General features: G+C 48.3%; 1 protein-coding gene across 2 annotated transcripts in view; it reads right to left on the bottom strand.

Moving 5' to 3' along the window:
* GNG2 (G protein subunit gamma 2) overlaps positions 1–22,139 on the bottom strand; it is a 61,798-nt gene that overhangs the window by 5,502 nt on the left and 34,157 nt on the right. For both annotated transcript variants that reach the window (XM_048486453.1, XM_048486454.1), the window contains exons 2-3: positions 10,223–10,311; positions 5,059–5,188 (exon numbers count right to left, since the gene is read on the bottom strand). In XM_048486453.1, coding sequence (XP_048342410.1) covers positions 5,059–5,145 — 87 coding nt within the window. In that variant the 5' untranslated portion in view covers positions 5,146–5,188; positions 10,223–10,311. The remainder of the gene's footprint in view (positions 1–5,058; positions 5,189–10,222; positions 10,312–22,139) is intronic.

Genomic DNA, 22,139 nt, shown 5'->3' with positions numbered 1-22,139 from the left:
GAGGCTCCCTATTTATCCAATATTTATCCTTGGCTCCCTATTTATCCTTGGCTCCCTATTTATCCAATATTACTTCACCTCAATTTAGAGGTGATTTAAGTACCTGATTTGAGGCTCTACCAAGAAAGACGCGCAAATGTTCACGCACACCGGAAGTGGTGGCGTCTCTGTTGCATTTTCTCCGGGACTGTGAGCTTTATTCTGAGTCTAGAAGGTTTACTATTGATCCTTGGATGCATCAGTTCGGCAGCTTAAATAACTCTGTCGCCAAAGAAAGCTTAATGATTAAATTACTGTTGGAAGGCAAAAGGCCGACCGTTTCGTACGCTGTAGCATAATTCTGCCTCATAGCGTCAAAGAAAAGGAGCGCTTCGTTGAACAAGGGTCATGTTAACAGCTATGTATTTGATGGCGTACAATGTTATGTATCATAACATTTGATATTTTTCCTAGCGGAACGCTGGGATGACGATGTATGTTCTTCCTTTTTATATTGTTTAATGTTTTAATGTTTAATTTATTTATTGTTTCAATTGAAACTATTTGCTGTATTCAAATGTTGATTGTTTTGTAAACCGCCCTGAGCCCTTCAGGGGTAGGGCGGTCTGTTAAATTTAATTAATCAATCAATCAATCAATCAATCAATCAATCAATCAATCAATTAATTAATAATAATAATATTGTACACAGCTATATCCACATGTTTCTTTTATAAATGATGGCCAAAGACCGTAACAAATTAAAGAAAGTTTGATCCCATGAAACTGCCTGATGCCGAATCAGACCCTTGGTCCAACACTGTAAGTATTATCTACTCAGACTGGCAACTGCTCTCCGGGATCTCAGACAGGGGTCTTTCATATCAGAAGTGTGATGCAGCAGCCAAGAAAGCCAATGCAATTCCGGGATGCATCAATAAGAGTATAGTGTCTAGATTGAGGGAAGTAATTGTACCACTCTACTCTGCATTGGTCAGACCTCACCTAGAGTACTGTGTTCAGTTTTGGGCACAGCAATTTAACACTCGACATTTCTCCTCAACACGTGCAGCCTCCTTCTCAGTCTTCAAAGCCTTCAAACGGACCGCCATGAACCCAAGTATGGTGGTTTGTTGTTGGCACTTGTCTCTGCGCCACATCTGGGCCAACTTCAGCTTCCCCTATACTTTCGGCGCATCTTCAGAGCGCAGTAAATTGCAGAGCTGGAGTTGGGAGGGGCATTCCCTGAAGCGCTGCGACGTACCCCGCTGGAACGCAACCATTTGGCCGGACGGTGGGTTCGCACTCGGGACCCTCCGCCCTGAGAACGAGCCGTTTCCGAGAACAAGCGTAATCCTCGACTTTATTTCAGAAAAGCGGCTCAGTTCTTGACAGGCCCCGTTCTAACCCCCCCCCCCCCCCGACCAGCGGCTCTGGTGGATGCCCACGGTTGCCATGGCGATGCGAGAAGGGAGCTCGAGGCCGGCCGTGGCTGTCTAGAGCTTTCAGCATCAAGCTGAAATCCCCAATTGCGGGGCTATTTATTTAGCTGCCTGTCCTTAGCTTATCAGGGCCGGTTTCAACCTTTGAAAGGGCGGGGGGTGGGGGGGGAAGAGAGAAAAAGCCAGAGGGTTATAACGAATACTTTGACCAAATCAACAACCCCAGTACTAAATAGCGGCGCCGTCCTATCCAGAGTTACTCCAGCTAAGCCCGCTAAAGTGAATGGGCTTAGACAGGGGTAACCCCTTAGGCAGTGCTGGCGAACCTTTTTGAGACCGAGTGCCCAAATTGCAACCCAAAACCCACTTATTTATCGCAAAGCGCTAACACGGCAATTTAACCTGAATGCCGAGGTTTTAGTTTAGAAAAAACGGTTGGCTCCGAGGCGTGCGTTACTCGGGAGTAAGCTTGGTGGCTTTGCTTTGAAGCAACCGTGCAACTCTTCCAAAGGGGGAATCACGACCCAAGGAGGGTTTACTCAGAAGCAAGCCCCATTGCCAGCAACAGAGCTTACTCCCAGGTAAAAGATCGCGCTTTAGTTCTTCGCATGAAAATCAGTGGGGTTTAACAGCGCTTAACAGGGTTACCTACACTGCTTCCCCAAAACTAGGTCTTAGGTTTAATGCTAATCGAGCCCAGCTCAGGCTTGCTGAGCCCAGCGGCCCAGGCCACCCTAGATGTGGGGGGGGGATTCTGCTTGTGCGTGCCCACAGAGAGGGCTCTGAGTGCCACCTCTGGAACCCGTGCCATAGGTTCGCCACCACTGCCCTAAGGGCTGCTCTGTAAATTCACGTCAAACCAAATCCTCACTTTGACACACCTGAACGAGGGAGCTGCCCTTTTGTATCAACAGAAAGCTGACACCCCCCCCCTCAATCTCTCCATCACTGGCTCACTGATGCCCCCGGCCAAGCACTTACTGTACCCCAAAACCCTTTTCGGATTGCAAGCCTATACATGCTTGCTTGGGAGGAAGGCCTGCCGAACCTGCTGGGGATTAACTTGCAAGTAAACAAGCACAGGATTTATTTAAATTAAAACACGGATCAGCCCCCTTTCTACCTTGCGGGATTCAAAGCTCTTAACGTTTCACCTGCATCTGATGGAGGAAAAACGTTAGGAGCTAAAGCTACCAGACCGTGGCCCCACAGCCCAGAAAATCCACAACAGCCGGCCTGATTTCAGTTGGTGACGCTGAGCAGCAGGAACGCATCAAGGGGGAACGGCGCCCCCAGAACGGCGCCCCACATACTGGCGCACGCCTGAGGAGCCATGCCCCACCTGTCCTGTTGGCGCTACGCCACTGCTAAGCAGATCTTAAAAGTTGAAATTTCCACCTTCCTTTGTCACAATTTGATTCCAAGAGGCTGAGAGAGATATGTGGACTCCCATGTGTTGTTGCCCTTTGCCACGGAGTTCACCTTGTGACCCTGGACCAACCACTTTCTCTCAGCCTAGCCTACCTCATAGGGTTGTTCTGAGGGAGAAACGGAGTATCCTGAATAGATTAGAGAATACATTAGCCTTAGAGGAAGAGCTAAGATAAAAAAAGTGAATGTTGGATAGTTATTTTTTACACCAGGCAGCTGCAACCTTTTTGATTCTTTGGAGTTCTGACACGCAGTGGTGGGCACAATAGCAAAATGGCTGCCACAGGAGATGAAACCCAACCCAAGATGGTTGACACGAGAGGCGGAGCCAACCCTCCAATGCCAGGGAGCAAAGTTATTAAAGAATCACTTGAATGTAACAAAAGCCCAAACACGAATTGGCATCCCAATGCTATTTGAACCAAATCAAAGAAGGATACAGATATTTTCAAGAGGTTTATATGCCTTTTATGTATGTAATGGCACATGTCTTTAGTTTGGACTCTTTAGTTTGGAGAGGAGACGTCTGAGGGGGGATAGGATTGAAGTCTATACCATTATGCACGGGGTAGAAAATGTTGACAGAGAGAAATTTTTCTCTCTTTCTCACAATACCAGAACCAGGGGGCATCCATTGAAAATGCTGGGGGGAAGAATTAGGACTAATAAAAGGAAACACTTCTTCACGCAACGTGTGATTGGTGTTTGGAATCTGCTGCCACAGGAGGTGGTGATGGCCACTCACCTGGATAGCTTTAAAAGGGGCTTGGACAGATTGATGGAGGAGAAGTCGATTCATGGCTACCAATCTTGATCCTCTTTGATCTGAGATTGCAAATGCCTTAATGCTCGGGAGCAACAGCCGCAGAAGGCCGTTGCTTTCACCTCCTGCAGGTGAGCTCCCAAGGGCACCTGGTGGGCCACTGCGAGTAGCAGAGAGCTGGACTAGATGGACTCCGGTCTGATCCAGCTGGCTTGTTCTTATGTTCTTATGTCTATCTCCTTCCTTGATCTGGTTCAAATAAAGTCGGGATGCGGATTTGTGTTTATGCTTTTGTTACATGCCGGCAAGTCTTCAATTGTTTACGCTTTGGATTGATTAAACAAACACATTATTGCACAGTGAGTTTGCATGGTTTGTAGCCATAGTGTGGTCGGTTCTTGTGATCTGTCTTTTATCGTTTCCACTACATCAGCGCTGTGTACATTTTAGGGAGCAAAGTTATGCAGAACTCAAATAGCAATGCCGAACTCACGTAGAAACGCTTCAACGTTTCGGGCAGAAGCTCTGTCTAACAGGACATCCTTTTAAAATAAACACGCCTTTTGTAAACTATTTTGTGCCTGATACACACAACTTAGGTTCAGCCATTCAGTGAAGATGAGAGTGCTATAGGGGCAGCTGCTCCCAAACCAACAGTTTCAAAAAATTGCTCACCCAAACAGAAACCTGCCAGGACAAAATCCCCACCTGCCCAATTTCCCAAAGCACTTGGCAAGCCGCAGGAAAAATATTGGCTAGTTGAGGCCCATTGTTTATAATAATAGAAGAGGAAGAAGAAGAAGAAGAAGAAGAAGAAGAAGAAGAAGAAGGAGGAGGAGGAGGAGGAGGAGGAGGAGGAGGAGTATGGATTTATATCCCCCCTTTCTCTCCTGCAGGAGACTCAAAGGGGCTGACAATCTCCTTACCCTTCCCCCTTCACAACAAACACCCTGTGAGGTAGGTGGGGCTGAGAGAGCTCCCAAGAATCATGACTAGCCCAAGGTCACCCAGCTGGCGTGTGTGGGAGTGCACAGGCTAACCTGAATTCCCCAGATAAGCCTCCACAACTCAAGCGGCAGAGATGGGAATCAAACCCGGTTCCTCCAGATCAGAATGCACCTGCTCTTAGCCATTACGCCACTGCTGCTCCCTTATACCATCCTTCTCTGCAAAGGAGGAAGCAAGATCTTTTCCAGGGAAATTCATTCATAAATCCTGATCTTCTAACAAAAGAACCCACTCAGACGCCACTTCTGCACTCGCACAATAATGCACTTTAAAAACAATTTCAATGCACTTTGCAGTTGTGCCGAACAGCAAAATCCATTTGCAAACAATTGTGAAGGTGGATTGAAAGTACACTATTCTGAGTGTGCGGAAGGGGCCAGAGATTCACAGCACACAGGCTGAAAACTGACAGATGATGAGATACCGCCGGGTTACCTTTATTCTGTCAATATTTGCTTCCATTTTGAGTTGTTCCACCAGCTTCCTGGCTTGCGCGATGCTGGTGGTGTTGTTGCTGGCCATCTGGGATTTCTTTCGGGCCTCTTTTCCCCCCCTTTTAAGCGCCCTGCCAAAGACAAAAAAGGAATAATTTAAGGCGATCCATCAGGGAGCTAATAAACTGCCGCGCTCCCGCAAGAGATGTGCAAGACTGAACAAGGAGGCGGTAATTAACAATGACGCAAAAAGCAACCCTAGTTTGCAACAAGATAGCCTGGTTTAGTTGAAGATAGATAGATAGATAGATAGATAGATAGATAGATAGATAGATAGATAGATAGATAGATAGATAGATAGAGAGAGAGAGAGAGAGAGAGAGAGAGAGAGAGATATGAGAGAGAGATGAGAGAGAGATGAGAGAAAAAGAGCGATGAGAGAGATGAGAGAGAGAGAGAGATGGAGATGAGAGAGATGGAGATGATAGAGAGAGATTAGAGAGATGATAGAAAGATGATAGAGATGATAGAGATATAGAGAGATGATAGAGAGAGAGAGATGAGAGAGAGAGATGATAGTGAGAGATGATAGAGAGATGACAGAGAGAGAGAGAGATGAGAGAGATGAGAGAGAGATGAGAGAGAGAGAGAGAGAGAGAGATGAGAGAGAAAGAGAGATGAGAGAGAGATGAGAGAGCGATGAGAAAGAGAGATGATAGAGAGATAGAGATGGAGATGATAGAGAGATGATAGAGAGAGATGATAGAGATGATAGAGAGATGATAGAGAGATGATAGAGATATAGAGAGAGATGATAGAGAGATGATAGAGAGATGATAGAGAGATATGATAGAGTGAGATGATAGAGTGAGAGATGATAGAGAGATGACAGAGAGAGAGAGATGATAGAGATGATCGAGAGATGATCGAGAGAGAGAGATGATAGAGAGATGATAGAGAGATGATAGAGATAGAGAGAGAGAGATGAGAGAGAGAGAGAGAGAGAGATGGATAGATATGCTCCTTTGTTAGGTTCTTCATGCTATTTGTCTTTGTAATTTGTTTTTAAATTATGTTATTTATAATGTTTTAATTGCTTATTTTTATACTATTTATCATATTTATTGTATGGATTGTTTTGTATGTTTTTATTGTGAGTCGCCGTGAGTCCTATGGAAGATTTGGCGGAATATAAATGTAAAGAATAAATACTGACAGACGGACGGACGGATGGACAGACGTTTTAAAGATAACACTTTTTTTTTTAAAGCATTTCGCCAAGGATAACCCAGTGAGGAAAAATGTAAGAGGCATCCCTGCATCACCACAACAGGCAGCGTGGTGTAGTGGTTAAGGTGTTCGGCTAGAATCTGGGAGACTCACGTCCGAATCGTCGCACTGCAACGGAAGCTTGTTAGAACGGCCTCGGGCCATCAAACGCTCTCAGCTGAACCTACCTCATTCTGAAAAAACCCAGAATCAGCAGTGTGAGTGAGCCACTGAGATCACGGAGACAGCCTCCCTGAAGAGGCACAGGAGGGGAAAATGGCGGCCGGGGCACAATGGCACCTCCCCCCCCCCCCGCAGTGCCCTCCCATGGCTCACAAGGTCTCCTGGGAAGTATAGGTCCCACCAGGCTACTTCTAAAGGCTGGCTGCTTTTTGCAGCCAGCTGAACTCAGGGAAATAGGGGGGTGGGGGGACAGGGCACCGTGGAAGGTGCTGCGCCCCCCCCCCCCGGGTCCAGCCACTTCTGGGAAGGAGGAGGGGCATGGCTGGACATGTCACGCCGAGGGATTCAGCAGGTTCGCACCACTTCGGCAGAACCGGTTGTTAAAATGGTGCTTGTAAACAACCAGTTGTTAAATGATTTGAATCCCACCACTGGGCCCAGCCTTGCCCCTCCTCCTCCCCAGAAGTGGGGGGGGGGCGATTTTTCCGCTCCCCCACGTGACTCCCATGGGATCTGGGAGTCGTAGCAGACCACAAACTGAACAGCAGTGTGATGTGGCAACCAAGAAAGCATGTGCAATTTTGGGCTACATTCTGGGCTGTATCAATAGGAATATAGTGTCAAGATTGAGAGATGTAATTGTACCTCTCTGTTCTGCATGGGTTACTCCTCGCCTGGAATATTGTGTCCAGTTCTGGGCACCGCAATTCAGGAAGGATATTGACAAGCTGGAACGGGTCCAGAGAAGGGCAACCAAAATGGTCAATGGTCAATGGTTTGGATTCAATATCCCATGAGGGGCAGCTTAGGGAGCTAAGTATGTTTAGCCTGGAGAAGAAAAGGTTAAGAGAGGACATGATAGCCATGTTTAAATATTTCAGGGGTAGGGAACCTGCGGCTCTCCAGATGTTCAGGAACTACAATTCCCATCAGCCTCTGTCAGCATGGCCAGTGGCCCATGATGGGAACAGTTCCTGAACATCTGAGAGGGGTAGGTTCCTGAACATTTAATTTGAAGGGATGTCATGTCGAAGAGGGAGCAAGCTTGTTTTCTGCTGCTCCAGAGACTAGGACCAGGAGTAATGGATTCAAGGTGCAGGAAAAGAGATTCCACCTAAACATCAAGAAAAACTTCATGACTGTCAGGGCTGTTCGACAGTGGAATGCACTACTCAGAGTGTGGTGGAGTCTACTTCTTTGGAGGTTTTTAAAGAGAGGCTGAATGGCCATCTGTCAGGCGTGCTTTGATTGTGTATTCCTGCATGGCAGGGGGTTGGACTGGATGGCCCTTGTGGTCTCTTCGAACTCTGTGATTCTGTTAATAGTATTTATTGTTTTCATGTGCATGTGTTTTAAAATCTGTTGTAGTATTTTGGCCGTTCAGCACCTTGAGGACCCTCAATTGGGTGGAAATGTGGTCTAAAATGTTTTAGATAAATAAATATCCCAAAGGAACCACAACGTTCAGTCAACCTGTGAGTTCCAATGCCAGAAGACAATTTCAGGAGAAGGCTCAGCTTCTGTGCCTTGTTGCTGGATCTCCAGAGACAACAGTTGGCCACTGTGTGAGGAGGGATGCTGGACTAGATGGACCTTCATTGATCTGATCCAGCAGGGCTCTTCTGAGGTTCTTTTGAAGGCCTCAGCCTAGAGGCACCTGGTTGGCCACCAGACTGCTTGTCTTGATGGGCCTTGGTTTGATCCAAGATGGTTTTTCTTGGATTCTCAAGTTCTAATGAAGGCCTTGGCCTTTATAGCATGTTCTTAGACCGCCAGAGGAACAGGCTGGCCACTGTGTGGGACAGGGGGCTGGATTAGGTGGACCTTCACTGGTCTGATCCAACAGGGCTCTTCTTGTGTTCTTATAACAGCAGATACTGCTTGGTTGGGATGTTACAGGTTTGCGAAATGGCACAAGGTGGGGCGGAGACTTAAACTTCCTTTCCTGTACAGTTGTGGTCAGAGTTACCTCTGCCAGTTTTATTTTTATTTTTTATAATTCTATCCTGCTCATCCCCAAAGGGCTCAAGGCAGCGTACAACACAGTAAAAGACATATAGCCCTCTGGGGGAGGGCGGCCTATAAATTAAATGTATGTATGTATGTATGTATGTATGTATGTATGTATGTATGTATGTATGTATGTATGGATGGATGGATGGATGGATGGATGGATGGATGGATGGATGGATGGATGGATGGATGGATGGATGGATGGATGGATGGATGGATGGATGGATGGATGGATGGATGGATGGATGGATGGATGGATGGATGGATGGATGGATGGATGGATGGATGGATGGATGGATGGATGGATGGATGGATGGATGGATGGATGGATGGATGGAAGGAAGGAAGGAAGGAAGGAAGGAAGGAAGGAAGGAAGGAAGGAAGGAAGGAAGGAAGGAAGGAAGGAAGGAAGGAAGGAAGGAAGGAAGGAAGGAAGGAAGGTAGGTAGGTAGGTAGGTAGGTAAATAGTAACTTTAAAACACAGTAAAATCCAAACAGATGGCAGGACACCCCACCCCCCACGCAGCGTTTCATTTGGTAGATTCCTCCAAAACCTGTTTCTCCAGAGACAGTGAAGTAAACTGCTTGTTGCTGTCTTTCTTCTCGTGACTGACACTGCCCTCCACACACACCCCACCCCCAGACTCAGCTCTTCCCTGTTGCTCTTTAACTACAGACCCAAACTCGGGACTTCCCAATTTGCAAAAGAGAAACTCAAAGGTTTCCATTTCCAAGAACCGAGCTGCTTTCAGGCAGCGGGCACCTTCCTCCTGAGACGCATCCTTTCAAAAAGCCAGATCTTTGTATACGGCCAGAATCACAAGGCTGTTGTAGGTTTTCCAGGTTGTATCGCCGTGTTCCCGTAGCATTTTCTCCTGACGTTTTGCCTGCATCTGTGGCTGGCATCCTCAGAGGCGTATCACAGAGGTGTATCACAGAGAGAAGTGTGTTACACGCTGTGTCCAGGTAACACACTTCTCTCTGTGATACACCTCTGAAGATGCCAGCCACAGATGCAAGCAAAATGTTAGGAACAAGATCTACCAGACCACGGCCCGGAAAACCCACAACCACCAGTTGAATTCGGCCGAGAAAGTCTTCGACAATACATTACTGTATTTTAGCCTCGTGCACAGTCTGAGAGAAAGCACAAGGAAATGCTCTTACTTAAATCCACGGAGGAGGAGGAGGAGGAGGAGGAGGAGGAGGAGAAGAAGAAGAAGAAGAAGAAGAAGAAGAAGAAGAAGAAGAAGAAGAAGAAGAAGAAGAAGAAGAAGAAGAAGAAGAAGAAGAAGAAGAAGAAGAAAAAGAAAAAGAAAAAAAAAAAAAAAAAGAAAAAAAAGAAGAAGAAGAAGAAGAAGAAGAAGAAGAAGAAGAAGAAGAAGAAAAAGAAGAAGAAGAAGAAGAGGAGGAGGAGGAGGAGGAGGAGGAGGAGGAGGAGGAGGAGGAGGAGGAGTTTGGATTTATATCCCCCTTTCTCTTCTGTAGGAGACTCATGAGAGGAAGGTCTGTTTTTTACATCTGGCTCACCTGCTCCACATGTAATTAAATGGTAAATGTGTGAGTAAACACACAGAAAACTCTGCTTTGACCTTTGATCGCCAGACCTAGACAGCAACCTTCCCCAATTGGTAGCAACACAGGAAATAAGTGTTTCATAAAACAAACACGACAGCAAGATTAGGCATGAGATAACTCACCCGTAATCTACCTCAAACACTCCTGCAAGGTTCAAGTCGCAGCAGAAGTCAAGATGGGAGAGTCTTCCTTTCAGAAGTCACCAGGGTTCCTGTAAAGTCAGAAGAACGGAGAGCGTTGAGAAGCTAGTAGAAAAATGGGCATGCCCAGAAAATATTCTAGCACCCCACCAGCAGTGGCGTAGGAGGTTAAGAGCTCATGTATCTAATCTGGAGGAACCGGGTTTGATTCCCAGCTCTGCCGCCTGAGCTGTGGAGGCTTATCTGGGGAATTCAGATTAGCCTGTACACTCCCACACATGCCAGCTGGGTGACCTTGGGCTAGTCACAGCTTCTCGGAGCTCTCTCAGCCCCACCCACCTCACAGGGTGTTTGTTGTGACGGGGGAAGGGCAAGGAGATTGGAAGCCCCTTTGAGTCTCCTGCAGGAGAGAAAAGGGGGGGGTATATAAATCCAAACTCCTCCTCCTCTTCTTCTTCTTAAAAAATATGAAATGCCAGAATTGCACAGACACACATTCTCCTCACTCACAAATAAAGAGGCAATTATTCACTCACCAAGTATCTGTCAAATCATTCATTTGTCAAGTTCTACTGCGGAAAAAATTAGAGGAACCAGCAAAGGAGGAACCGGCTTTAGAGCTATTCCTGACTGAAGTATGACCCAGCTGGGCACAGAGTTTTTATAGGGGCAGGGACCAATCGGTGGCTGGCTGGCAGTCACGTGACCACACCTGAACTGAGACGGCGGACCTATCTTTGGCCAACAAGGGCAATCTCAAATTCTTTCTAAGTATCATATATTTCAAGGAGGGTTTCAATTTCGCCATCCAGGAAGGGGGTCCGAAAATTGGACGCTGAAATGCTAAAAAATCAAGTGCTTACTGCTCAAACATTGCCAACGGGGGGAAAGTGTGCCCTCTTACCAGTGGTGGGATCCAAACATTTTAGTAACAGGTTCCCATGGCGGTGGGATTCAAACTGTGGCGTAGCGCCAATGGGGCTGGGCGTGGCACGACGGGGGCGTGGCCAGGCATTCCAGGGCGGGGCGTTCCTGGGCGGGGCTGTGGCAAGGACGCAGCCGCTGCGCCGGTCCTTGGGCGGGAAATGAATGCACGCAGGCGCAGGCTGCCACGCATGCCGGTGCACCTCCTGCTAGACTGCTTCAAGTTCTGCGCGCTACTGCTGAGAGGAGGGGCAAAAATCACGTGGCAAAATCACCCATTAGTAACCCCCTCTCGGCACACACAAATCATTAGTAACCTACTCTCGGGAACCTGTGAGAACCTGCTGGATCCCACCTCTGCCCCATACCCACTAGGAAACACTACCCAACTGGGCTTCTATCAATTCTCTATCACAAGCATTGCCCCCGATTTAAGTTCTACGTCTGCTAAAACACAAACGTGTTTGGCTGAACTTCTGCTCTTCGGCTTGCACCTCACAAAAAATTTCCACTACTACAGAGGAGAAATTTTCTACTGCAGACCCCCAACCCCAACCCCCCCGCTGTTCCTGGGAGCGTTTTCAACATGAATGGCATATCGGGGGGGGGGGGGGGTGCTTTCAGGGCTGCAGAAAGAAAAGGAAATCCTTTCCATGGGTGGTTCTCTACCCTCGGATCTAAGCTTCTGCCTTACCGCGACTCATGCTAAGATGGAACCATGCACTAAGCAGGAAAGAAGGAGAATTTGGATTTATAACCAGGTAGGTGGGATCCAACCGGTTCTCACCGCTTCTCTAGAAGCGGTTACTAATTTTTCCCGAGTGCCGAGAAGGGTTTACTAAAGCAACCTCCCTAACCAATAGGGACTGTGCGGCGGCGCCACTGTTTGAATCCCGCCACCGTCGGAACCTGTTATTAAAATTTTTGGATCCCACCCCTGTTTATAACCCCCCTTTCTCTCCTGTAAGGAGACTAACAAGGTGGCGAACAATCTCCTTTCCCTTCCACTCCCCAGAACAGACACCTTGTGAGAGAGTTCAGAGAGAACTGGGGCTAGCCCAAGGTCACCCAGCAGGAATGTAGGAGTGCGGAAACACATCTGGTTCACCAGATAAGCCTCTGCCACTCAGGCAGAGGAGTGGGGAATCAAACCCGGTTCTCCAGATTAGAATCCATCTGCTCTTAACCATCACACCACGCTGGCTCTCTAAGGCACGCAAGGATGCTTACCTATCCTCGTTATCCTCCTGGGGCTATAGCCACAGAAAACCTTTTTCACTGGAACAAAGGAGCCAATAGAAAAACCCACCCACTTTCTGAAACGCTTGGTGGGCACCATGTTGCGGAACACTGATCTAAACCCCCTTCCGCACATGCAGGATAAAGCACTTTCAATCCACTTCCAATGCACTTTGCAGCTGGACTTTATTTCTGTGCGGAACAGCAAAACCCACTTGCAAACAATGGCGAAAGTGGATTGAAAGTGCATCATTCTGCGTGTGCGGAGGGGGTCTAAGGAACGGGATCAGTTCCAAATGCTTTTATTTAACCCACGCCTATTTATTTATGCGTCTGCCCTGTTCCTATAGAAAAAAAGAGGGCAGGCGGGCAAAAATAAAGGCTTGGAGATATTCACACAACAACCCTGTGAGGTAGGCATGCCAAAAAGAGAAAGTCCAGCTTTGTAGCGAGTGTGGATGTGAACACTCATTATATCAGCTCTCCTAGCTTCACACCAAGACCTCTCCCTGCACCTGCTCCACTGCCCTGGCCTCTCAAGCCCCGCCCCAGATTTACCAAGCCCCACCCCCTCAGTGCTCAGGCTCCACCCACAAGTTTCGGGGCCAGAGCTTCTCATCAGGCAGACTCGTTTATTTGCTTCATCTGTACTCCCCAAGTGGTTTGCGGGGTTTTCCTCCCCTCTTCTTATTCTCACAACAACCCTGCAAGGTAAGCAGGGCTGAGATGAAGCAGTCTCACAAACAGAGGAAGGAAACGATTGCAAATTTGACACTCCGCGGCAGCAAAACGCAACACCCCACTCCACCCCCCCCCCCTTGCAAGAATTCTCCTGAGAATTCAGAGAAAGGTGATAGGAGAAACAGAAGACTCTCTCTTTGTATCACTCGTCAGCCACCTAGAAAGGGGTGTTATAACAGGTTGGCTCCAAGGTGTCAAAGCGAAAAGCGGTGGCACGTGTGACACGCTCCCGCCCCAACCACAGCTTAATAAACATCCTGTTTTTGCAGGTCTGGGTGATGATGATGATAATGAAGGAGGAGGAGGAGGAGGAGAGGAAGAGGAGGATTTTGGATCTATACCCCACTTTTCTCTCCTGTAAGGAGACTCAAGGTGGCTTCCAAGCTCCTTTCCCTTCCTCTCCCCACAACAGATACTTTGTGAGGTGGGTGGGGCTGACAGAGTTCAGAGAGAACTGTGACTGGACCAAGGTCACCCAGCAGGAATGAAGAAGAAGAAGAAGAAGAGGAGGAGGAGGAGGAGGAGGAGGAGGAGGAGTTTGGATTTATATCCCCCCTTTCTCTCCTGTAGGAGACTCAAAGGGGCTGACAATCTCCTTGCCCTTCCCCCCTCACAACAAACACCCTGTGAGGTAGGTGGGGCTGAGAGAGCTCCGAGAAGCTGTGACTAGCCCAAGGTCACCCAGCTGGCGTGTGTGGGAGTGCACAGGCTAATCTGAATTCCCCAGATAAGCTTCCACAGCTCAGGCGGCAGAGCGGGGAATCAAACCCGGTTCCTCCAGATTAGATGCACGAGCTCTTAACCTCCTACGCCACTGTAGGAGTGTGGAAACGCATCTGGTTCACCAGATAAGCCTCTGCCACTCAGGTGGAGGAGTTTGGAATCAACCCCGGTTCTCCAGATTAGAATCCACGTGCTCTTAACCACGACACCACACTGGCTCCCATCCCTACGTATAAAGCTGCTTTATCCTGACTCAGACCAATAGTTGACTAAGGTCAGTGTTGCCTACTCTGACTGGCAGCTGCTCTCCAGATGTTCTGACAAAGGTCTTTCCCATCAACCATGTGCCTGGTTCTTTTAACAAGATGCCAGGGATTGGGGCCATGGGGCCCCGCAAATCATGAACCTGCCATATACTGAATCAGATGCTTGGCCAGTATTTTCTACTCTGACTGGCAGCTGTTCTCCAGGGTCTCAGGCAGAGGATTTCACATCATCTCCTGCCAAGTCCTTTTAACTGGAGACACCCGGGGTTGAACCGGGGACTTTCTGCGTGCTAAGCCGATGCTCTGCCACTGAGCCACGGCCCTTGAGTGACCGGCATACACACCCTGCTCCCCTACACCACAGTTCTGATCCAAAGGGTGGTGGGGGAAAGAAGTACTCACTTTTTAAAAGGCGCTTTGGGGGTGCAGGGTCAGAGATGGTGAAATGCCTGCTAGAGAGTCGAACTGGCCGGTGGGCTGTGTTGAGTTTAGTAGGTCAGAAGTATGATTGCCAAGAGCTTGTGTAACCCCCCTGCTCAGAATGGGTTGACCCAGAAAGGGGTGGAGACTCAAAGCAGCAGAAGGCTGCAGAGCTAGTTTGGAGGAGACAAGGCTACCAGACTCGGACCTTGGTTTGTATAAGCCCTGAACACCTTGTTAAGGTAACTGCAATGTTGTTGGGAACTACTGGGAAGGGAGTTGTTTGTTTTTGCTATGTTGTAAATGTTGGAGTTTATTGTTTCAGGGTTTCTTTTTGTGGTTGTAATGGGTGAGAGTTCTCCTGGAAACCTTCCTCATGTTGAATCCTGTTCATCAAGCCCTTGGAGTCTTCAGGAGCCAACCCACTTGCAAAGAAGAATTGGACTTGGCAGTATCAGAACACTGTAAATATAAGGACTTGAAAATGCAACCTGAACAGGACCTTGAAGTGTGATGTTAAATGTTGATGTTATATGTTAAGAAAGTAAACCATTTTGTTGTTTTTAAAATTTGTTGTTGCAAACTCATTCCAAGTTCTGCCCCACAGATAGAGGTTACACTTGGAGGGGGGGGAATACCTTTTGTAAAGGCTTAATGAATTGGCATTTGCCAGCTGCAGACATAGAATCATAGAGTTGGAGGAGACCCCAAGGGCCATCAAGTCCAACCCCCTGCTATGCAGGAACACACAATCAAAGCACTCCCCACATATGTTCACCCAGCCTCTGTTGAAAAACCTCCAAAGAAGGAGACTCCACTACCCACTGAGGCAGAGAATTTCGCTGTTGAACAGCCCTGACAGTCAGGAAGCTTTTCCTGATGTTGAGGTGGAATCTCTTTTCCTTCACCTTGAACCCATTACTTCTGGTCCTAGCCAGTGGCGGGATCCAAAAATTTTAGTAACAGGTTCCCAGGGTGGTGGGATTCAAACTGTGGCATAGCGCCAATGGGGCTGGGCGGGTATCACCTACTCTGGGGGCGTGCGCGATGGCGCATTCCAAGCGGGCATTCCTGGGCAGGGCTGTGGCAAGGACGCAGCCGCTGCGCCGGTCCTTGGGCGGGAAACGAATGCACGCAGGTGCAGGCTGCCACGCACACCGGTGCACCTCCTGCTAGACTGCGTCAAGTTCTGCACGCTACTGCTAAGAGGAGGGGCGTAACTAAGGCAAAAATCACGTGGCCAAATCACCCATTAGTAACCCCCTCTCAGCACACACAAATAATTAGTCACCTACTCTCAGGAACCTGTGAGAACCTGCTGGATCCCACCTCTGGTCCTAGCCTCTGGAACAGCAAAAAACAAGCTTGCTCCTTCTTCAATATGACATCCCTTCAAATATTTGAACATAGCTATCGTGGACCGCCTTAACCTTCACTTCTCCAGGCTTAACAATCTCCTTAAGTCTCACCTCGCAGGTAGGGCATGGATTCCAGACCTTTGACCATTTTGGTTGCCCTCCTCTGGACCTGTTCCAGCTGCCAATTTAAAGGGACGGGCATTTTTCTCCAGACTGCTGGCAACCACAAGCAGAAACAGGGCCGCTCCAGGAAAGCTGAACTCCAGAAATTGGGTTCTCTTGGTCATTCCCCTCCAAAACTCCACCCTCTCCCGGCACGGCCCCCCAAAATTGGGAGCTGGGGATGGGGCAATGCTTGGGAAGGACAAAGTCTCAGAGGGGTTAGAATTTCCCTATTTTCCCCAGCCTTGGGCTGAAGATACAGATTCCCCCTTCTGTCTCTCCCACCCATTTTTGCTGGATCTGAAAGGGGGATTTTCTCACCTACTGCAGACTTACCTTAGCAGGAGCTCGTCCCACAATTTAGTTATTGCCTCTTCAATTTCCTGGCTCATTAACACCCCTCTGGCCCCTCCTTCCCATCAGCAGGTGCCACAATTTAAGGCCGGGGGGGGGGGGTCGATTTAAGAACTTAAGAACAAGCCAGCTGGATCAAACCAGAGTCCATCTAGTCCAGCTCTCTGCTACTCGCAGTGGCCCACCAGGTGCCTTTGGGAGTTCGCATGCAGGAGGTGAAAGCAATGGCCTTCTGCGGCTGTTGCTCCCAATCACCTGGTCTGCTAAGGCATTTGCAATCTCAGATCAAGGAGGATCAAGATTGGTAGCCAGAGATCGACTTCTCCTCTCCTCTATAAAATCTCGTCTCAAGCTTCCCTTTAAAGCTATCCTCCAGGTTAGTGGCCATCACCACCTCCTGTGGCAGCGATTCCAAACCCCAATCACACGTTGCGTGAAGTGTTTCCTTTTATTAGTCCTAATTCTTCCCCCCAGCATTTTCAATGGATGCCCCCTGGTTCTAGTATGGTGAGAAAGAGAGAACAATTTCTGTCTGTCCACATTTTCTACCCCATGCATAATTTTATAGACTTCCATCATATCCCCCCTCAGACGCCTCCTCTCCAAACTAAAGAGTCCCAAACGCTGCAGCCTATCGATTTCAAACGATTTCTATCTAGCTTGTGTGTTTTTTTTCTTCTGCCGCGGCCCTGTGCCTTTAATGGAAGAACGGCAGGCCAAAATTCAACAGGTGAAGCATTGCCAATCTTGGGGAGGAACTCTTTGCCTCTCGCATTCCCTGCCCGACAAGCAATTGCTTCAGGGAATAGAAAGCCAAACGGCAGAAGAGTGGGAAAGAGAGGATTTTTTAAAAAAGGATTGGTGAAACTGCAAAAATATCCAGAATGAGGCATTCTAAAACGCCAGTCGCGATAATGAGACGTTTTCGTGAGCTCTTCCTCCGTAGAATGCTGTGACCATTAGGTGCAGTGGTAGTTCTCTGCAATTAGGTAATTCAATGCCACACCAACACGGGCAACTTTCACAGCTCCTAAAGCCCTGAATACAGGACACCATCATTCCGCCGAGGAAGAGCTCACGAAAACGTCTCATTATCACGAATGGCGTTTTAGAATGCCTCAATTCTGGATGTTTTTGGACTCCTAAAGAAGGTGTACAGCTATTGAAACCACTAACTAAGCCCGTCATGTATGTCGACAGTAAAGGACCGTATCTTTAAATTCAATCTGTGTTTCATTCCACAGCAAAACAAAAAGAACTCATAGATTATAATTCTTCCTATGTGTACAGTTGTATTTTCTGTGTGTGCGTATTGTTAGTGCTTTTGTAACTTTCTGTATTTATGTATGTTCATAGCTGTTTTAGACAACAGACAATAGTGCCCTTGTATTGTCGAAGGCTTTCACGGCCAGAATCACTGGGGTGCTGTGTGGTTTCCGGGCTGTATGGCCGTGTTCTAGCAGCCACAAAGGTTGAGCTGCTTCCCCGGTGTCCATGCGATGCATTTCAAACACGGCCTCGTTCCGAACCGGGCGCTAAGCAGCACGCTTTACGCAGCTGCTCCTCGAGGGATTGAAGAGGAGACACGCTAAGCGCAGCCGCTGCGATTTGTTTTATTTATGGGATTTTTTATTTTATCTCGCGAACGGTGTTTCCTAGAGATTCCGAGAGTAAGGCGCTCGCCTTAGAGATCCCCTTTCTCCTTGTAAATGATATTAAAATAATTATTTATGAAATATGGTGAAGAAGGGGAAGCATTGGATTTATACCTTGCTTTTCTCTACCGCAAGGAGTCCCAAAACGGCTTACGACCTCTTTCCCTTCCCACCACAGACACCCTGTGGGATAGGTGGGGATGAGAGAGTTCAGAGAACTGAGAGTATCCCAAGGTCACGCAGCAGGCTTCATGGGCAAGGTGACCAGATGTCCCGCTTTTGGAGGGACAGTCCCGCCTTAAACCAATTTGTCCCGCGTCCCGCGGGTTCTTTTTTTACTGTTCTGATTTTTGGAAGGCTGCCACACGGCCTTCTGGGGCGCTCCCCTTTTCCCACCCTGTGACAGGGGGGGAAACAGGGGGTCAGCCTCAGTGAAGGCAGTGCAAGGCGCAGCTCTCCTCACAAGCTGTCAAGACTGCCCTTCATGGCTCGCTTCCTGCTTCCCCTGTCACAAGGCGGGAAACCGGGGAGTGCCCCAAAAGGCAGTGTGCTCCTGCGGCCGCGCGCGCGTGCGCCCGGGTCCCGGTTTAAAAAGGTGACAATCTGGTCACCTTATTCATGGGGAGCAGCGGGGAAACAAACCTGGTTATCCAGATCAGAGTTCACCACTCATGTGGAGGAGAGGGGAATCAACCCCAGATTTCCAGATTAGAGTCCACTGTTCTCAACCACTACACCACGCTGGCTCTATATTATAAAATATAGTGCACACAGATTTCACCTCACTGCGATCGGTTACTACAATGAACTACAAATGTATTGTCGAAGGCTTTCGCGGCTGGATTCAACTGGTTCTGGTGGGTTTTCCAGGCTGTGTTTTCCACCAGACCATGGCCACACAGCCCGGAAAACCCACCAGAACCAAGTACAAATGCGTTTTAGAAAGGCGGACTGAGACATTTGAAATGGCCCTGGCCCAAACTGAACAAACTTTTTGGACCTAGACGGCAGCAACCACAAGAACAGGAGTTGGACTGCACACTGCCCCTGTTGGGTTACCGATCTCCAAGTGGGAGAAGAGGAGCTCTCCTGGAATTTATAACTGGTCTCCAAACACTTGATCTTAGCCAAAAGGCCGAGAAGCGTATTTTTCTCTCCCATTTGAACGGGGTCACTTTTGGCAATTAACGTCTACCTGTATTAAGCTTTAATAAAACTCCTTGTCTTCAGAGGAGAGCCATAATGCTCGGGGCCATTGTGGTTTAATGTTATGGCCCTTCTGGCCTTGGTTACATGGCAGATTTTAATAAGCAAGAAAAAGGCCAAAAAAGATTGTGCCCTATGTAACAGTGGCTCAATCTTTGAATTTCTGGCCCACCAATTACTACACTGGTCTCAGATTCAAGGGAAATCAGGATCCAAGTATGTGAATCTCAACTCCTTTACACTTTCTCTTACCCCATCTCCCCGCATTTATTTTAGGGATTACATAATTACTTGTTGGATAACCCTGATCCTTCTCTCTGTATGATAGTGGCAGACTTTCTCCTGGAAATTACTAAAAGCCAGTAGATTTCCGTCGTCCTAACATGTATACCCTGTATTGTATATGCTTTTTAATCTGTTTTTATTATTGTTGTACTGCTGTCTATGCCAATAAAGGCTTGCTACAACTACTGGTCTCCAAACTATACCCTGACCTGGATCATCCAGGCAGGGACAATCTTGTCCCATTGTGGATGGTTATCAGTGTTGGTCTTGTTTAGACCACCAAGAAAGAGCGGCTATGCGGAAGCAGGAAGTGACAAACCACTCTGGAACATCTCTTGCCTTGAAAACCCCACGGGGTCGCCGTAAGTTGGCTGGGCTTTGTTGGCCCTTGACATCACCACTTCAAACTGAAACGATCGGTTGGGTTGCCAGTTCTGGGTTTGGAAATTCCCCCCCCAGCCCACCTCGCAGGGTTGTTGAGAGGAGAAAATGGAGTAGAGAGGAGCAGTGTACTTCGCAGCAATGTACTTTCTCACAATACTAGAACCAGGGGGCATCCATTGAAAATGCTGGGGGGAAGAATTAGGACTAATAAAAGGAAACGCTTTTTCACGCAACGTGTGATTGGTGTTTGGAATAAGCTGCTGCAGGAGGTGGTGATGGCCACTCACCTGGATAGCTTTAAAAAGGGCTTGGACAGATTTATGGAGGAGAAGTCCATCTATGGCTACCAATCTTGATCCTCCTTGGTCTGAGATTGCAAATGCCTTTAGCAGCACCAGGTGCTCAGTGGAGCTGCAGCAGCAGCAGAAGGTCCCTTTGCTTTCTCACCTCCTGCACGCGAGTCTTAAAAGGCACCTGGTGGGCCACTGCGAGTAGCAGAGTGCTGGACTAGATGGACTCTGGTCTGATCCAGCAGGCTAGTTCTTATGTTCTTATGTTCTTATCCCCCTGGGGAGAAAGGCAGGGTCTAAATGAATGAAGTCAATAAAATAACTAATCAGAGAGGGAATCTTAATACGGCGACACTTTAGGGCTCAGAAAGGCCCCTCGCTTGCCTGCCCTGGTGGGAGTCAGCTGGTTAGCTGTCAGTTCAGCTGAATTGGTGCGAACCAGCTGAATCCCACCACTGGCTCTATGGATCAAGTCCCTACCCCAGTGATGGCGAACCTTTTCGAGACCGAGTGTCCAAATTGCAACCCAAAACCCACCTATTTATCGCAAAGTGCCAACACGGCAATTTAACCTGAATACTGAGGTTTTTGTTTAGAAATGCTAATAATCGAGCCCAGCGGCCCAGGCCAGCCTAGATGTGGGGGGGGGGGGGGCCTCTGTTTGCGCGTGCCCACAGAGAGGGCTCTGAGTGCCACCTCTGGCACCCGTGCCGTAGGTTCGCCACCACTGCCCTACCCTCTCTGAGCCCCTCCATTCCCCAGGCTCTAGCCCCAAGCCTCCATGTTTTTTTCAAGCAAGAGTGAGAAACCGTCCGCAACCTCAATCCGTCCAGGCACATTTTCCCGGCTGGGCTCCAGTCCAAAAGAAATTCTCCGAAGCGCATCTTTTGCTGTTCATGTCATCGAGGCAAACGAAATATTATTAACTGAAACGATGCCTACAGAGTCCTACAACTGCTCTTCGCCGGGACAAAGGAGGTGATTCACCAGCGGTTCTCAGTGTTTCCTTTATAAACCACCACCACCCCCCCACCCAACAGCATATTTTTCTTTGATTTATGATGTGCCGTTGCAATTTTGAAAAGTGGGGCAGTGTAGGAATCGGAGGGGGGCAGAGTAAAGAGCCCGTTGCCGTGGAGACGGCATCATTAGCATGCCGGCGTGCGCGAGATGTGGTTTGACATCAGGGGAAGAAGATCTAGACGGGCCGCAGGCTTCTTTGCTTGCAGAGGAAAAGACAGGAAAAGACCTTCATTCCAAAGAAAGAGGTTTTCTGTACGGTTGAAGGCTTCCGTGGCTGGAATCGCTGGGGTGTTGTGGGGTTTCCAGGCTATATGGCCGTGTTCCAGTAGAATTTCTCCTAAAGGGAGCAGCAGTGGCGTAGGAGGTTAAGAGCTCGTGCATCTAATCTGGAGGAACAGGGTTTGATTCCCCGCTCTGCCGCCTGAGCTGTGGAGGCTTCTCTGGGGAATTCAGATTAGCCTGTACACTCCCACACACGCCAGCTGGTTGACCTTGGGCTAGTCACAGCTTTTCGGAGCTCTCTCAGCCCCACCTACCTCACAGGGTGTTTGTTGTGAGGGGGGAAGGGCAAGGAGATTGTCAGCCCCTTTGAGTCTCCTGCAGGAGAGAAAGGGGGGATATAAATCCAAACTCTTCTTCCTCTTCTTCTTCTTCAAATGCTGTTGGAATACGGCCATACAGTCCAGAAATCCCACAACACCCCCAAAGATGTTTTCCTTAATAAAAGGGGAGAAAGGGGTGCGGATTTTAAGACCTAGCTTGCAAGCTCCCCAAATGAGACCATTTCACATATCTCTTGTGTGATACTTAGCATCTGGAAAACACTGCGACTTTGAACCGTTAAGATTTGAGTCTCGGAGCCCTTAAGA

The sequence above is a fragment of the Sphaerodactylus townsendi genome, linkage group LG02 (assembly GCF_021028975.2).
Source record: "Sphaerodactylus townsendi isolate TG3544 linkage group LG02, MPM_Stown_v2.3, whole genome shotgun sequence".
Lineage (NCBI taxonomy): Eukaryota > Metazoa > Chordata > Lepidosauria > Squamata > Sphaerodactylidae > Sphaerodactylus > Sphaerodactylus townsendi.
This window is presented reverse-complemented; position numbering and strand designations above follow the sequence as displayed.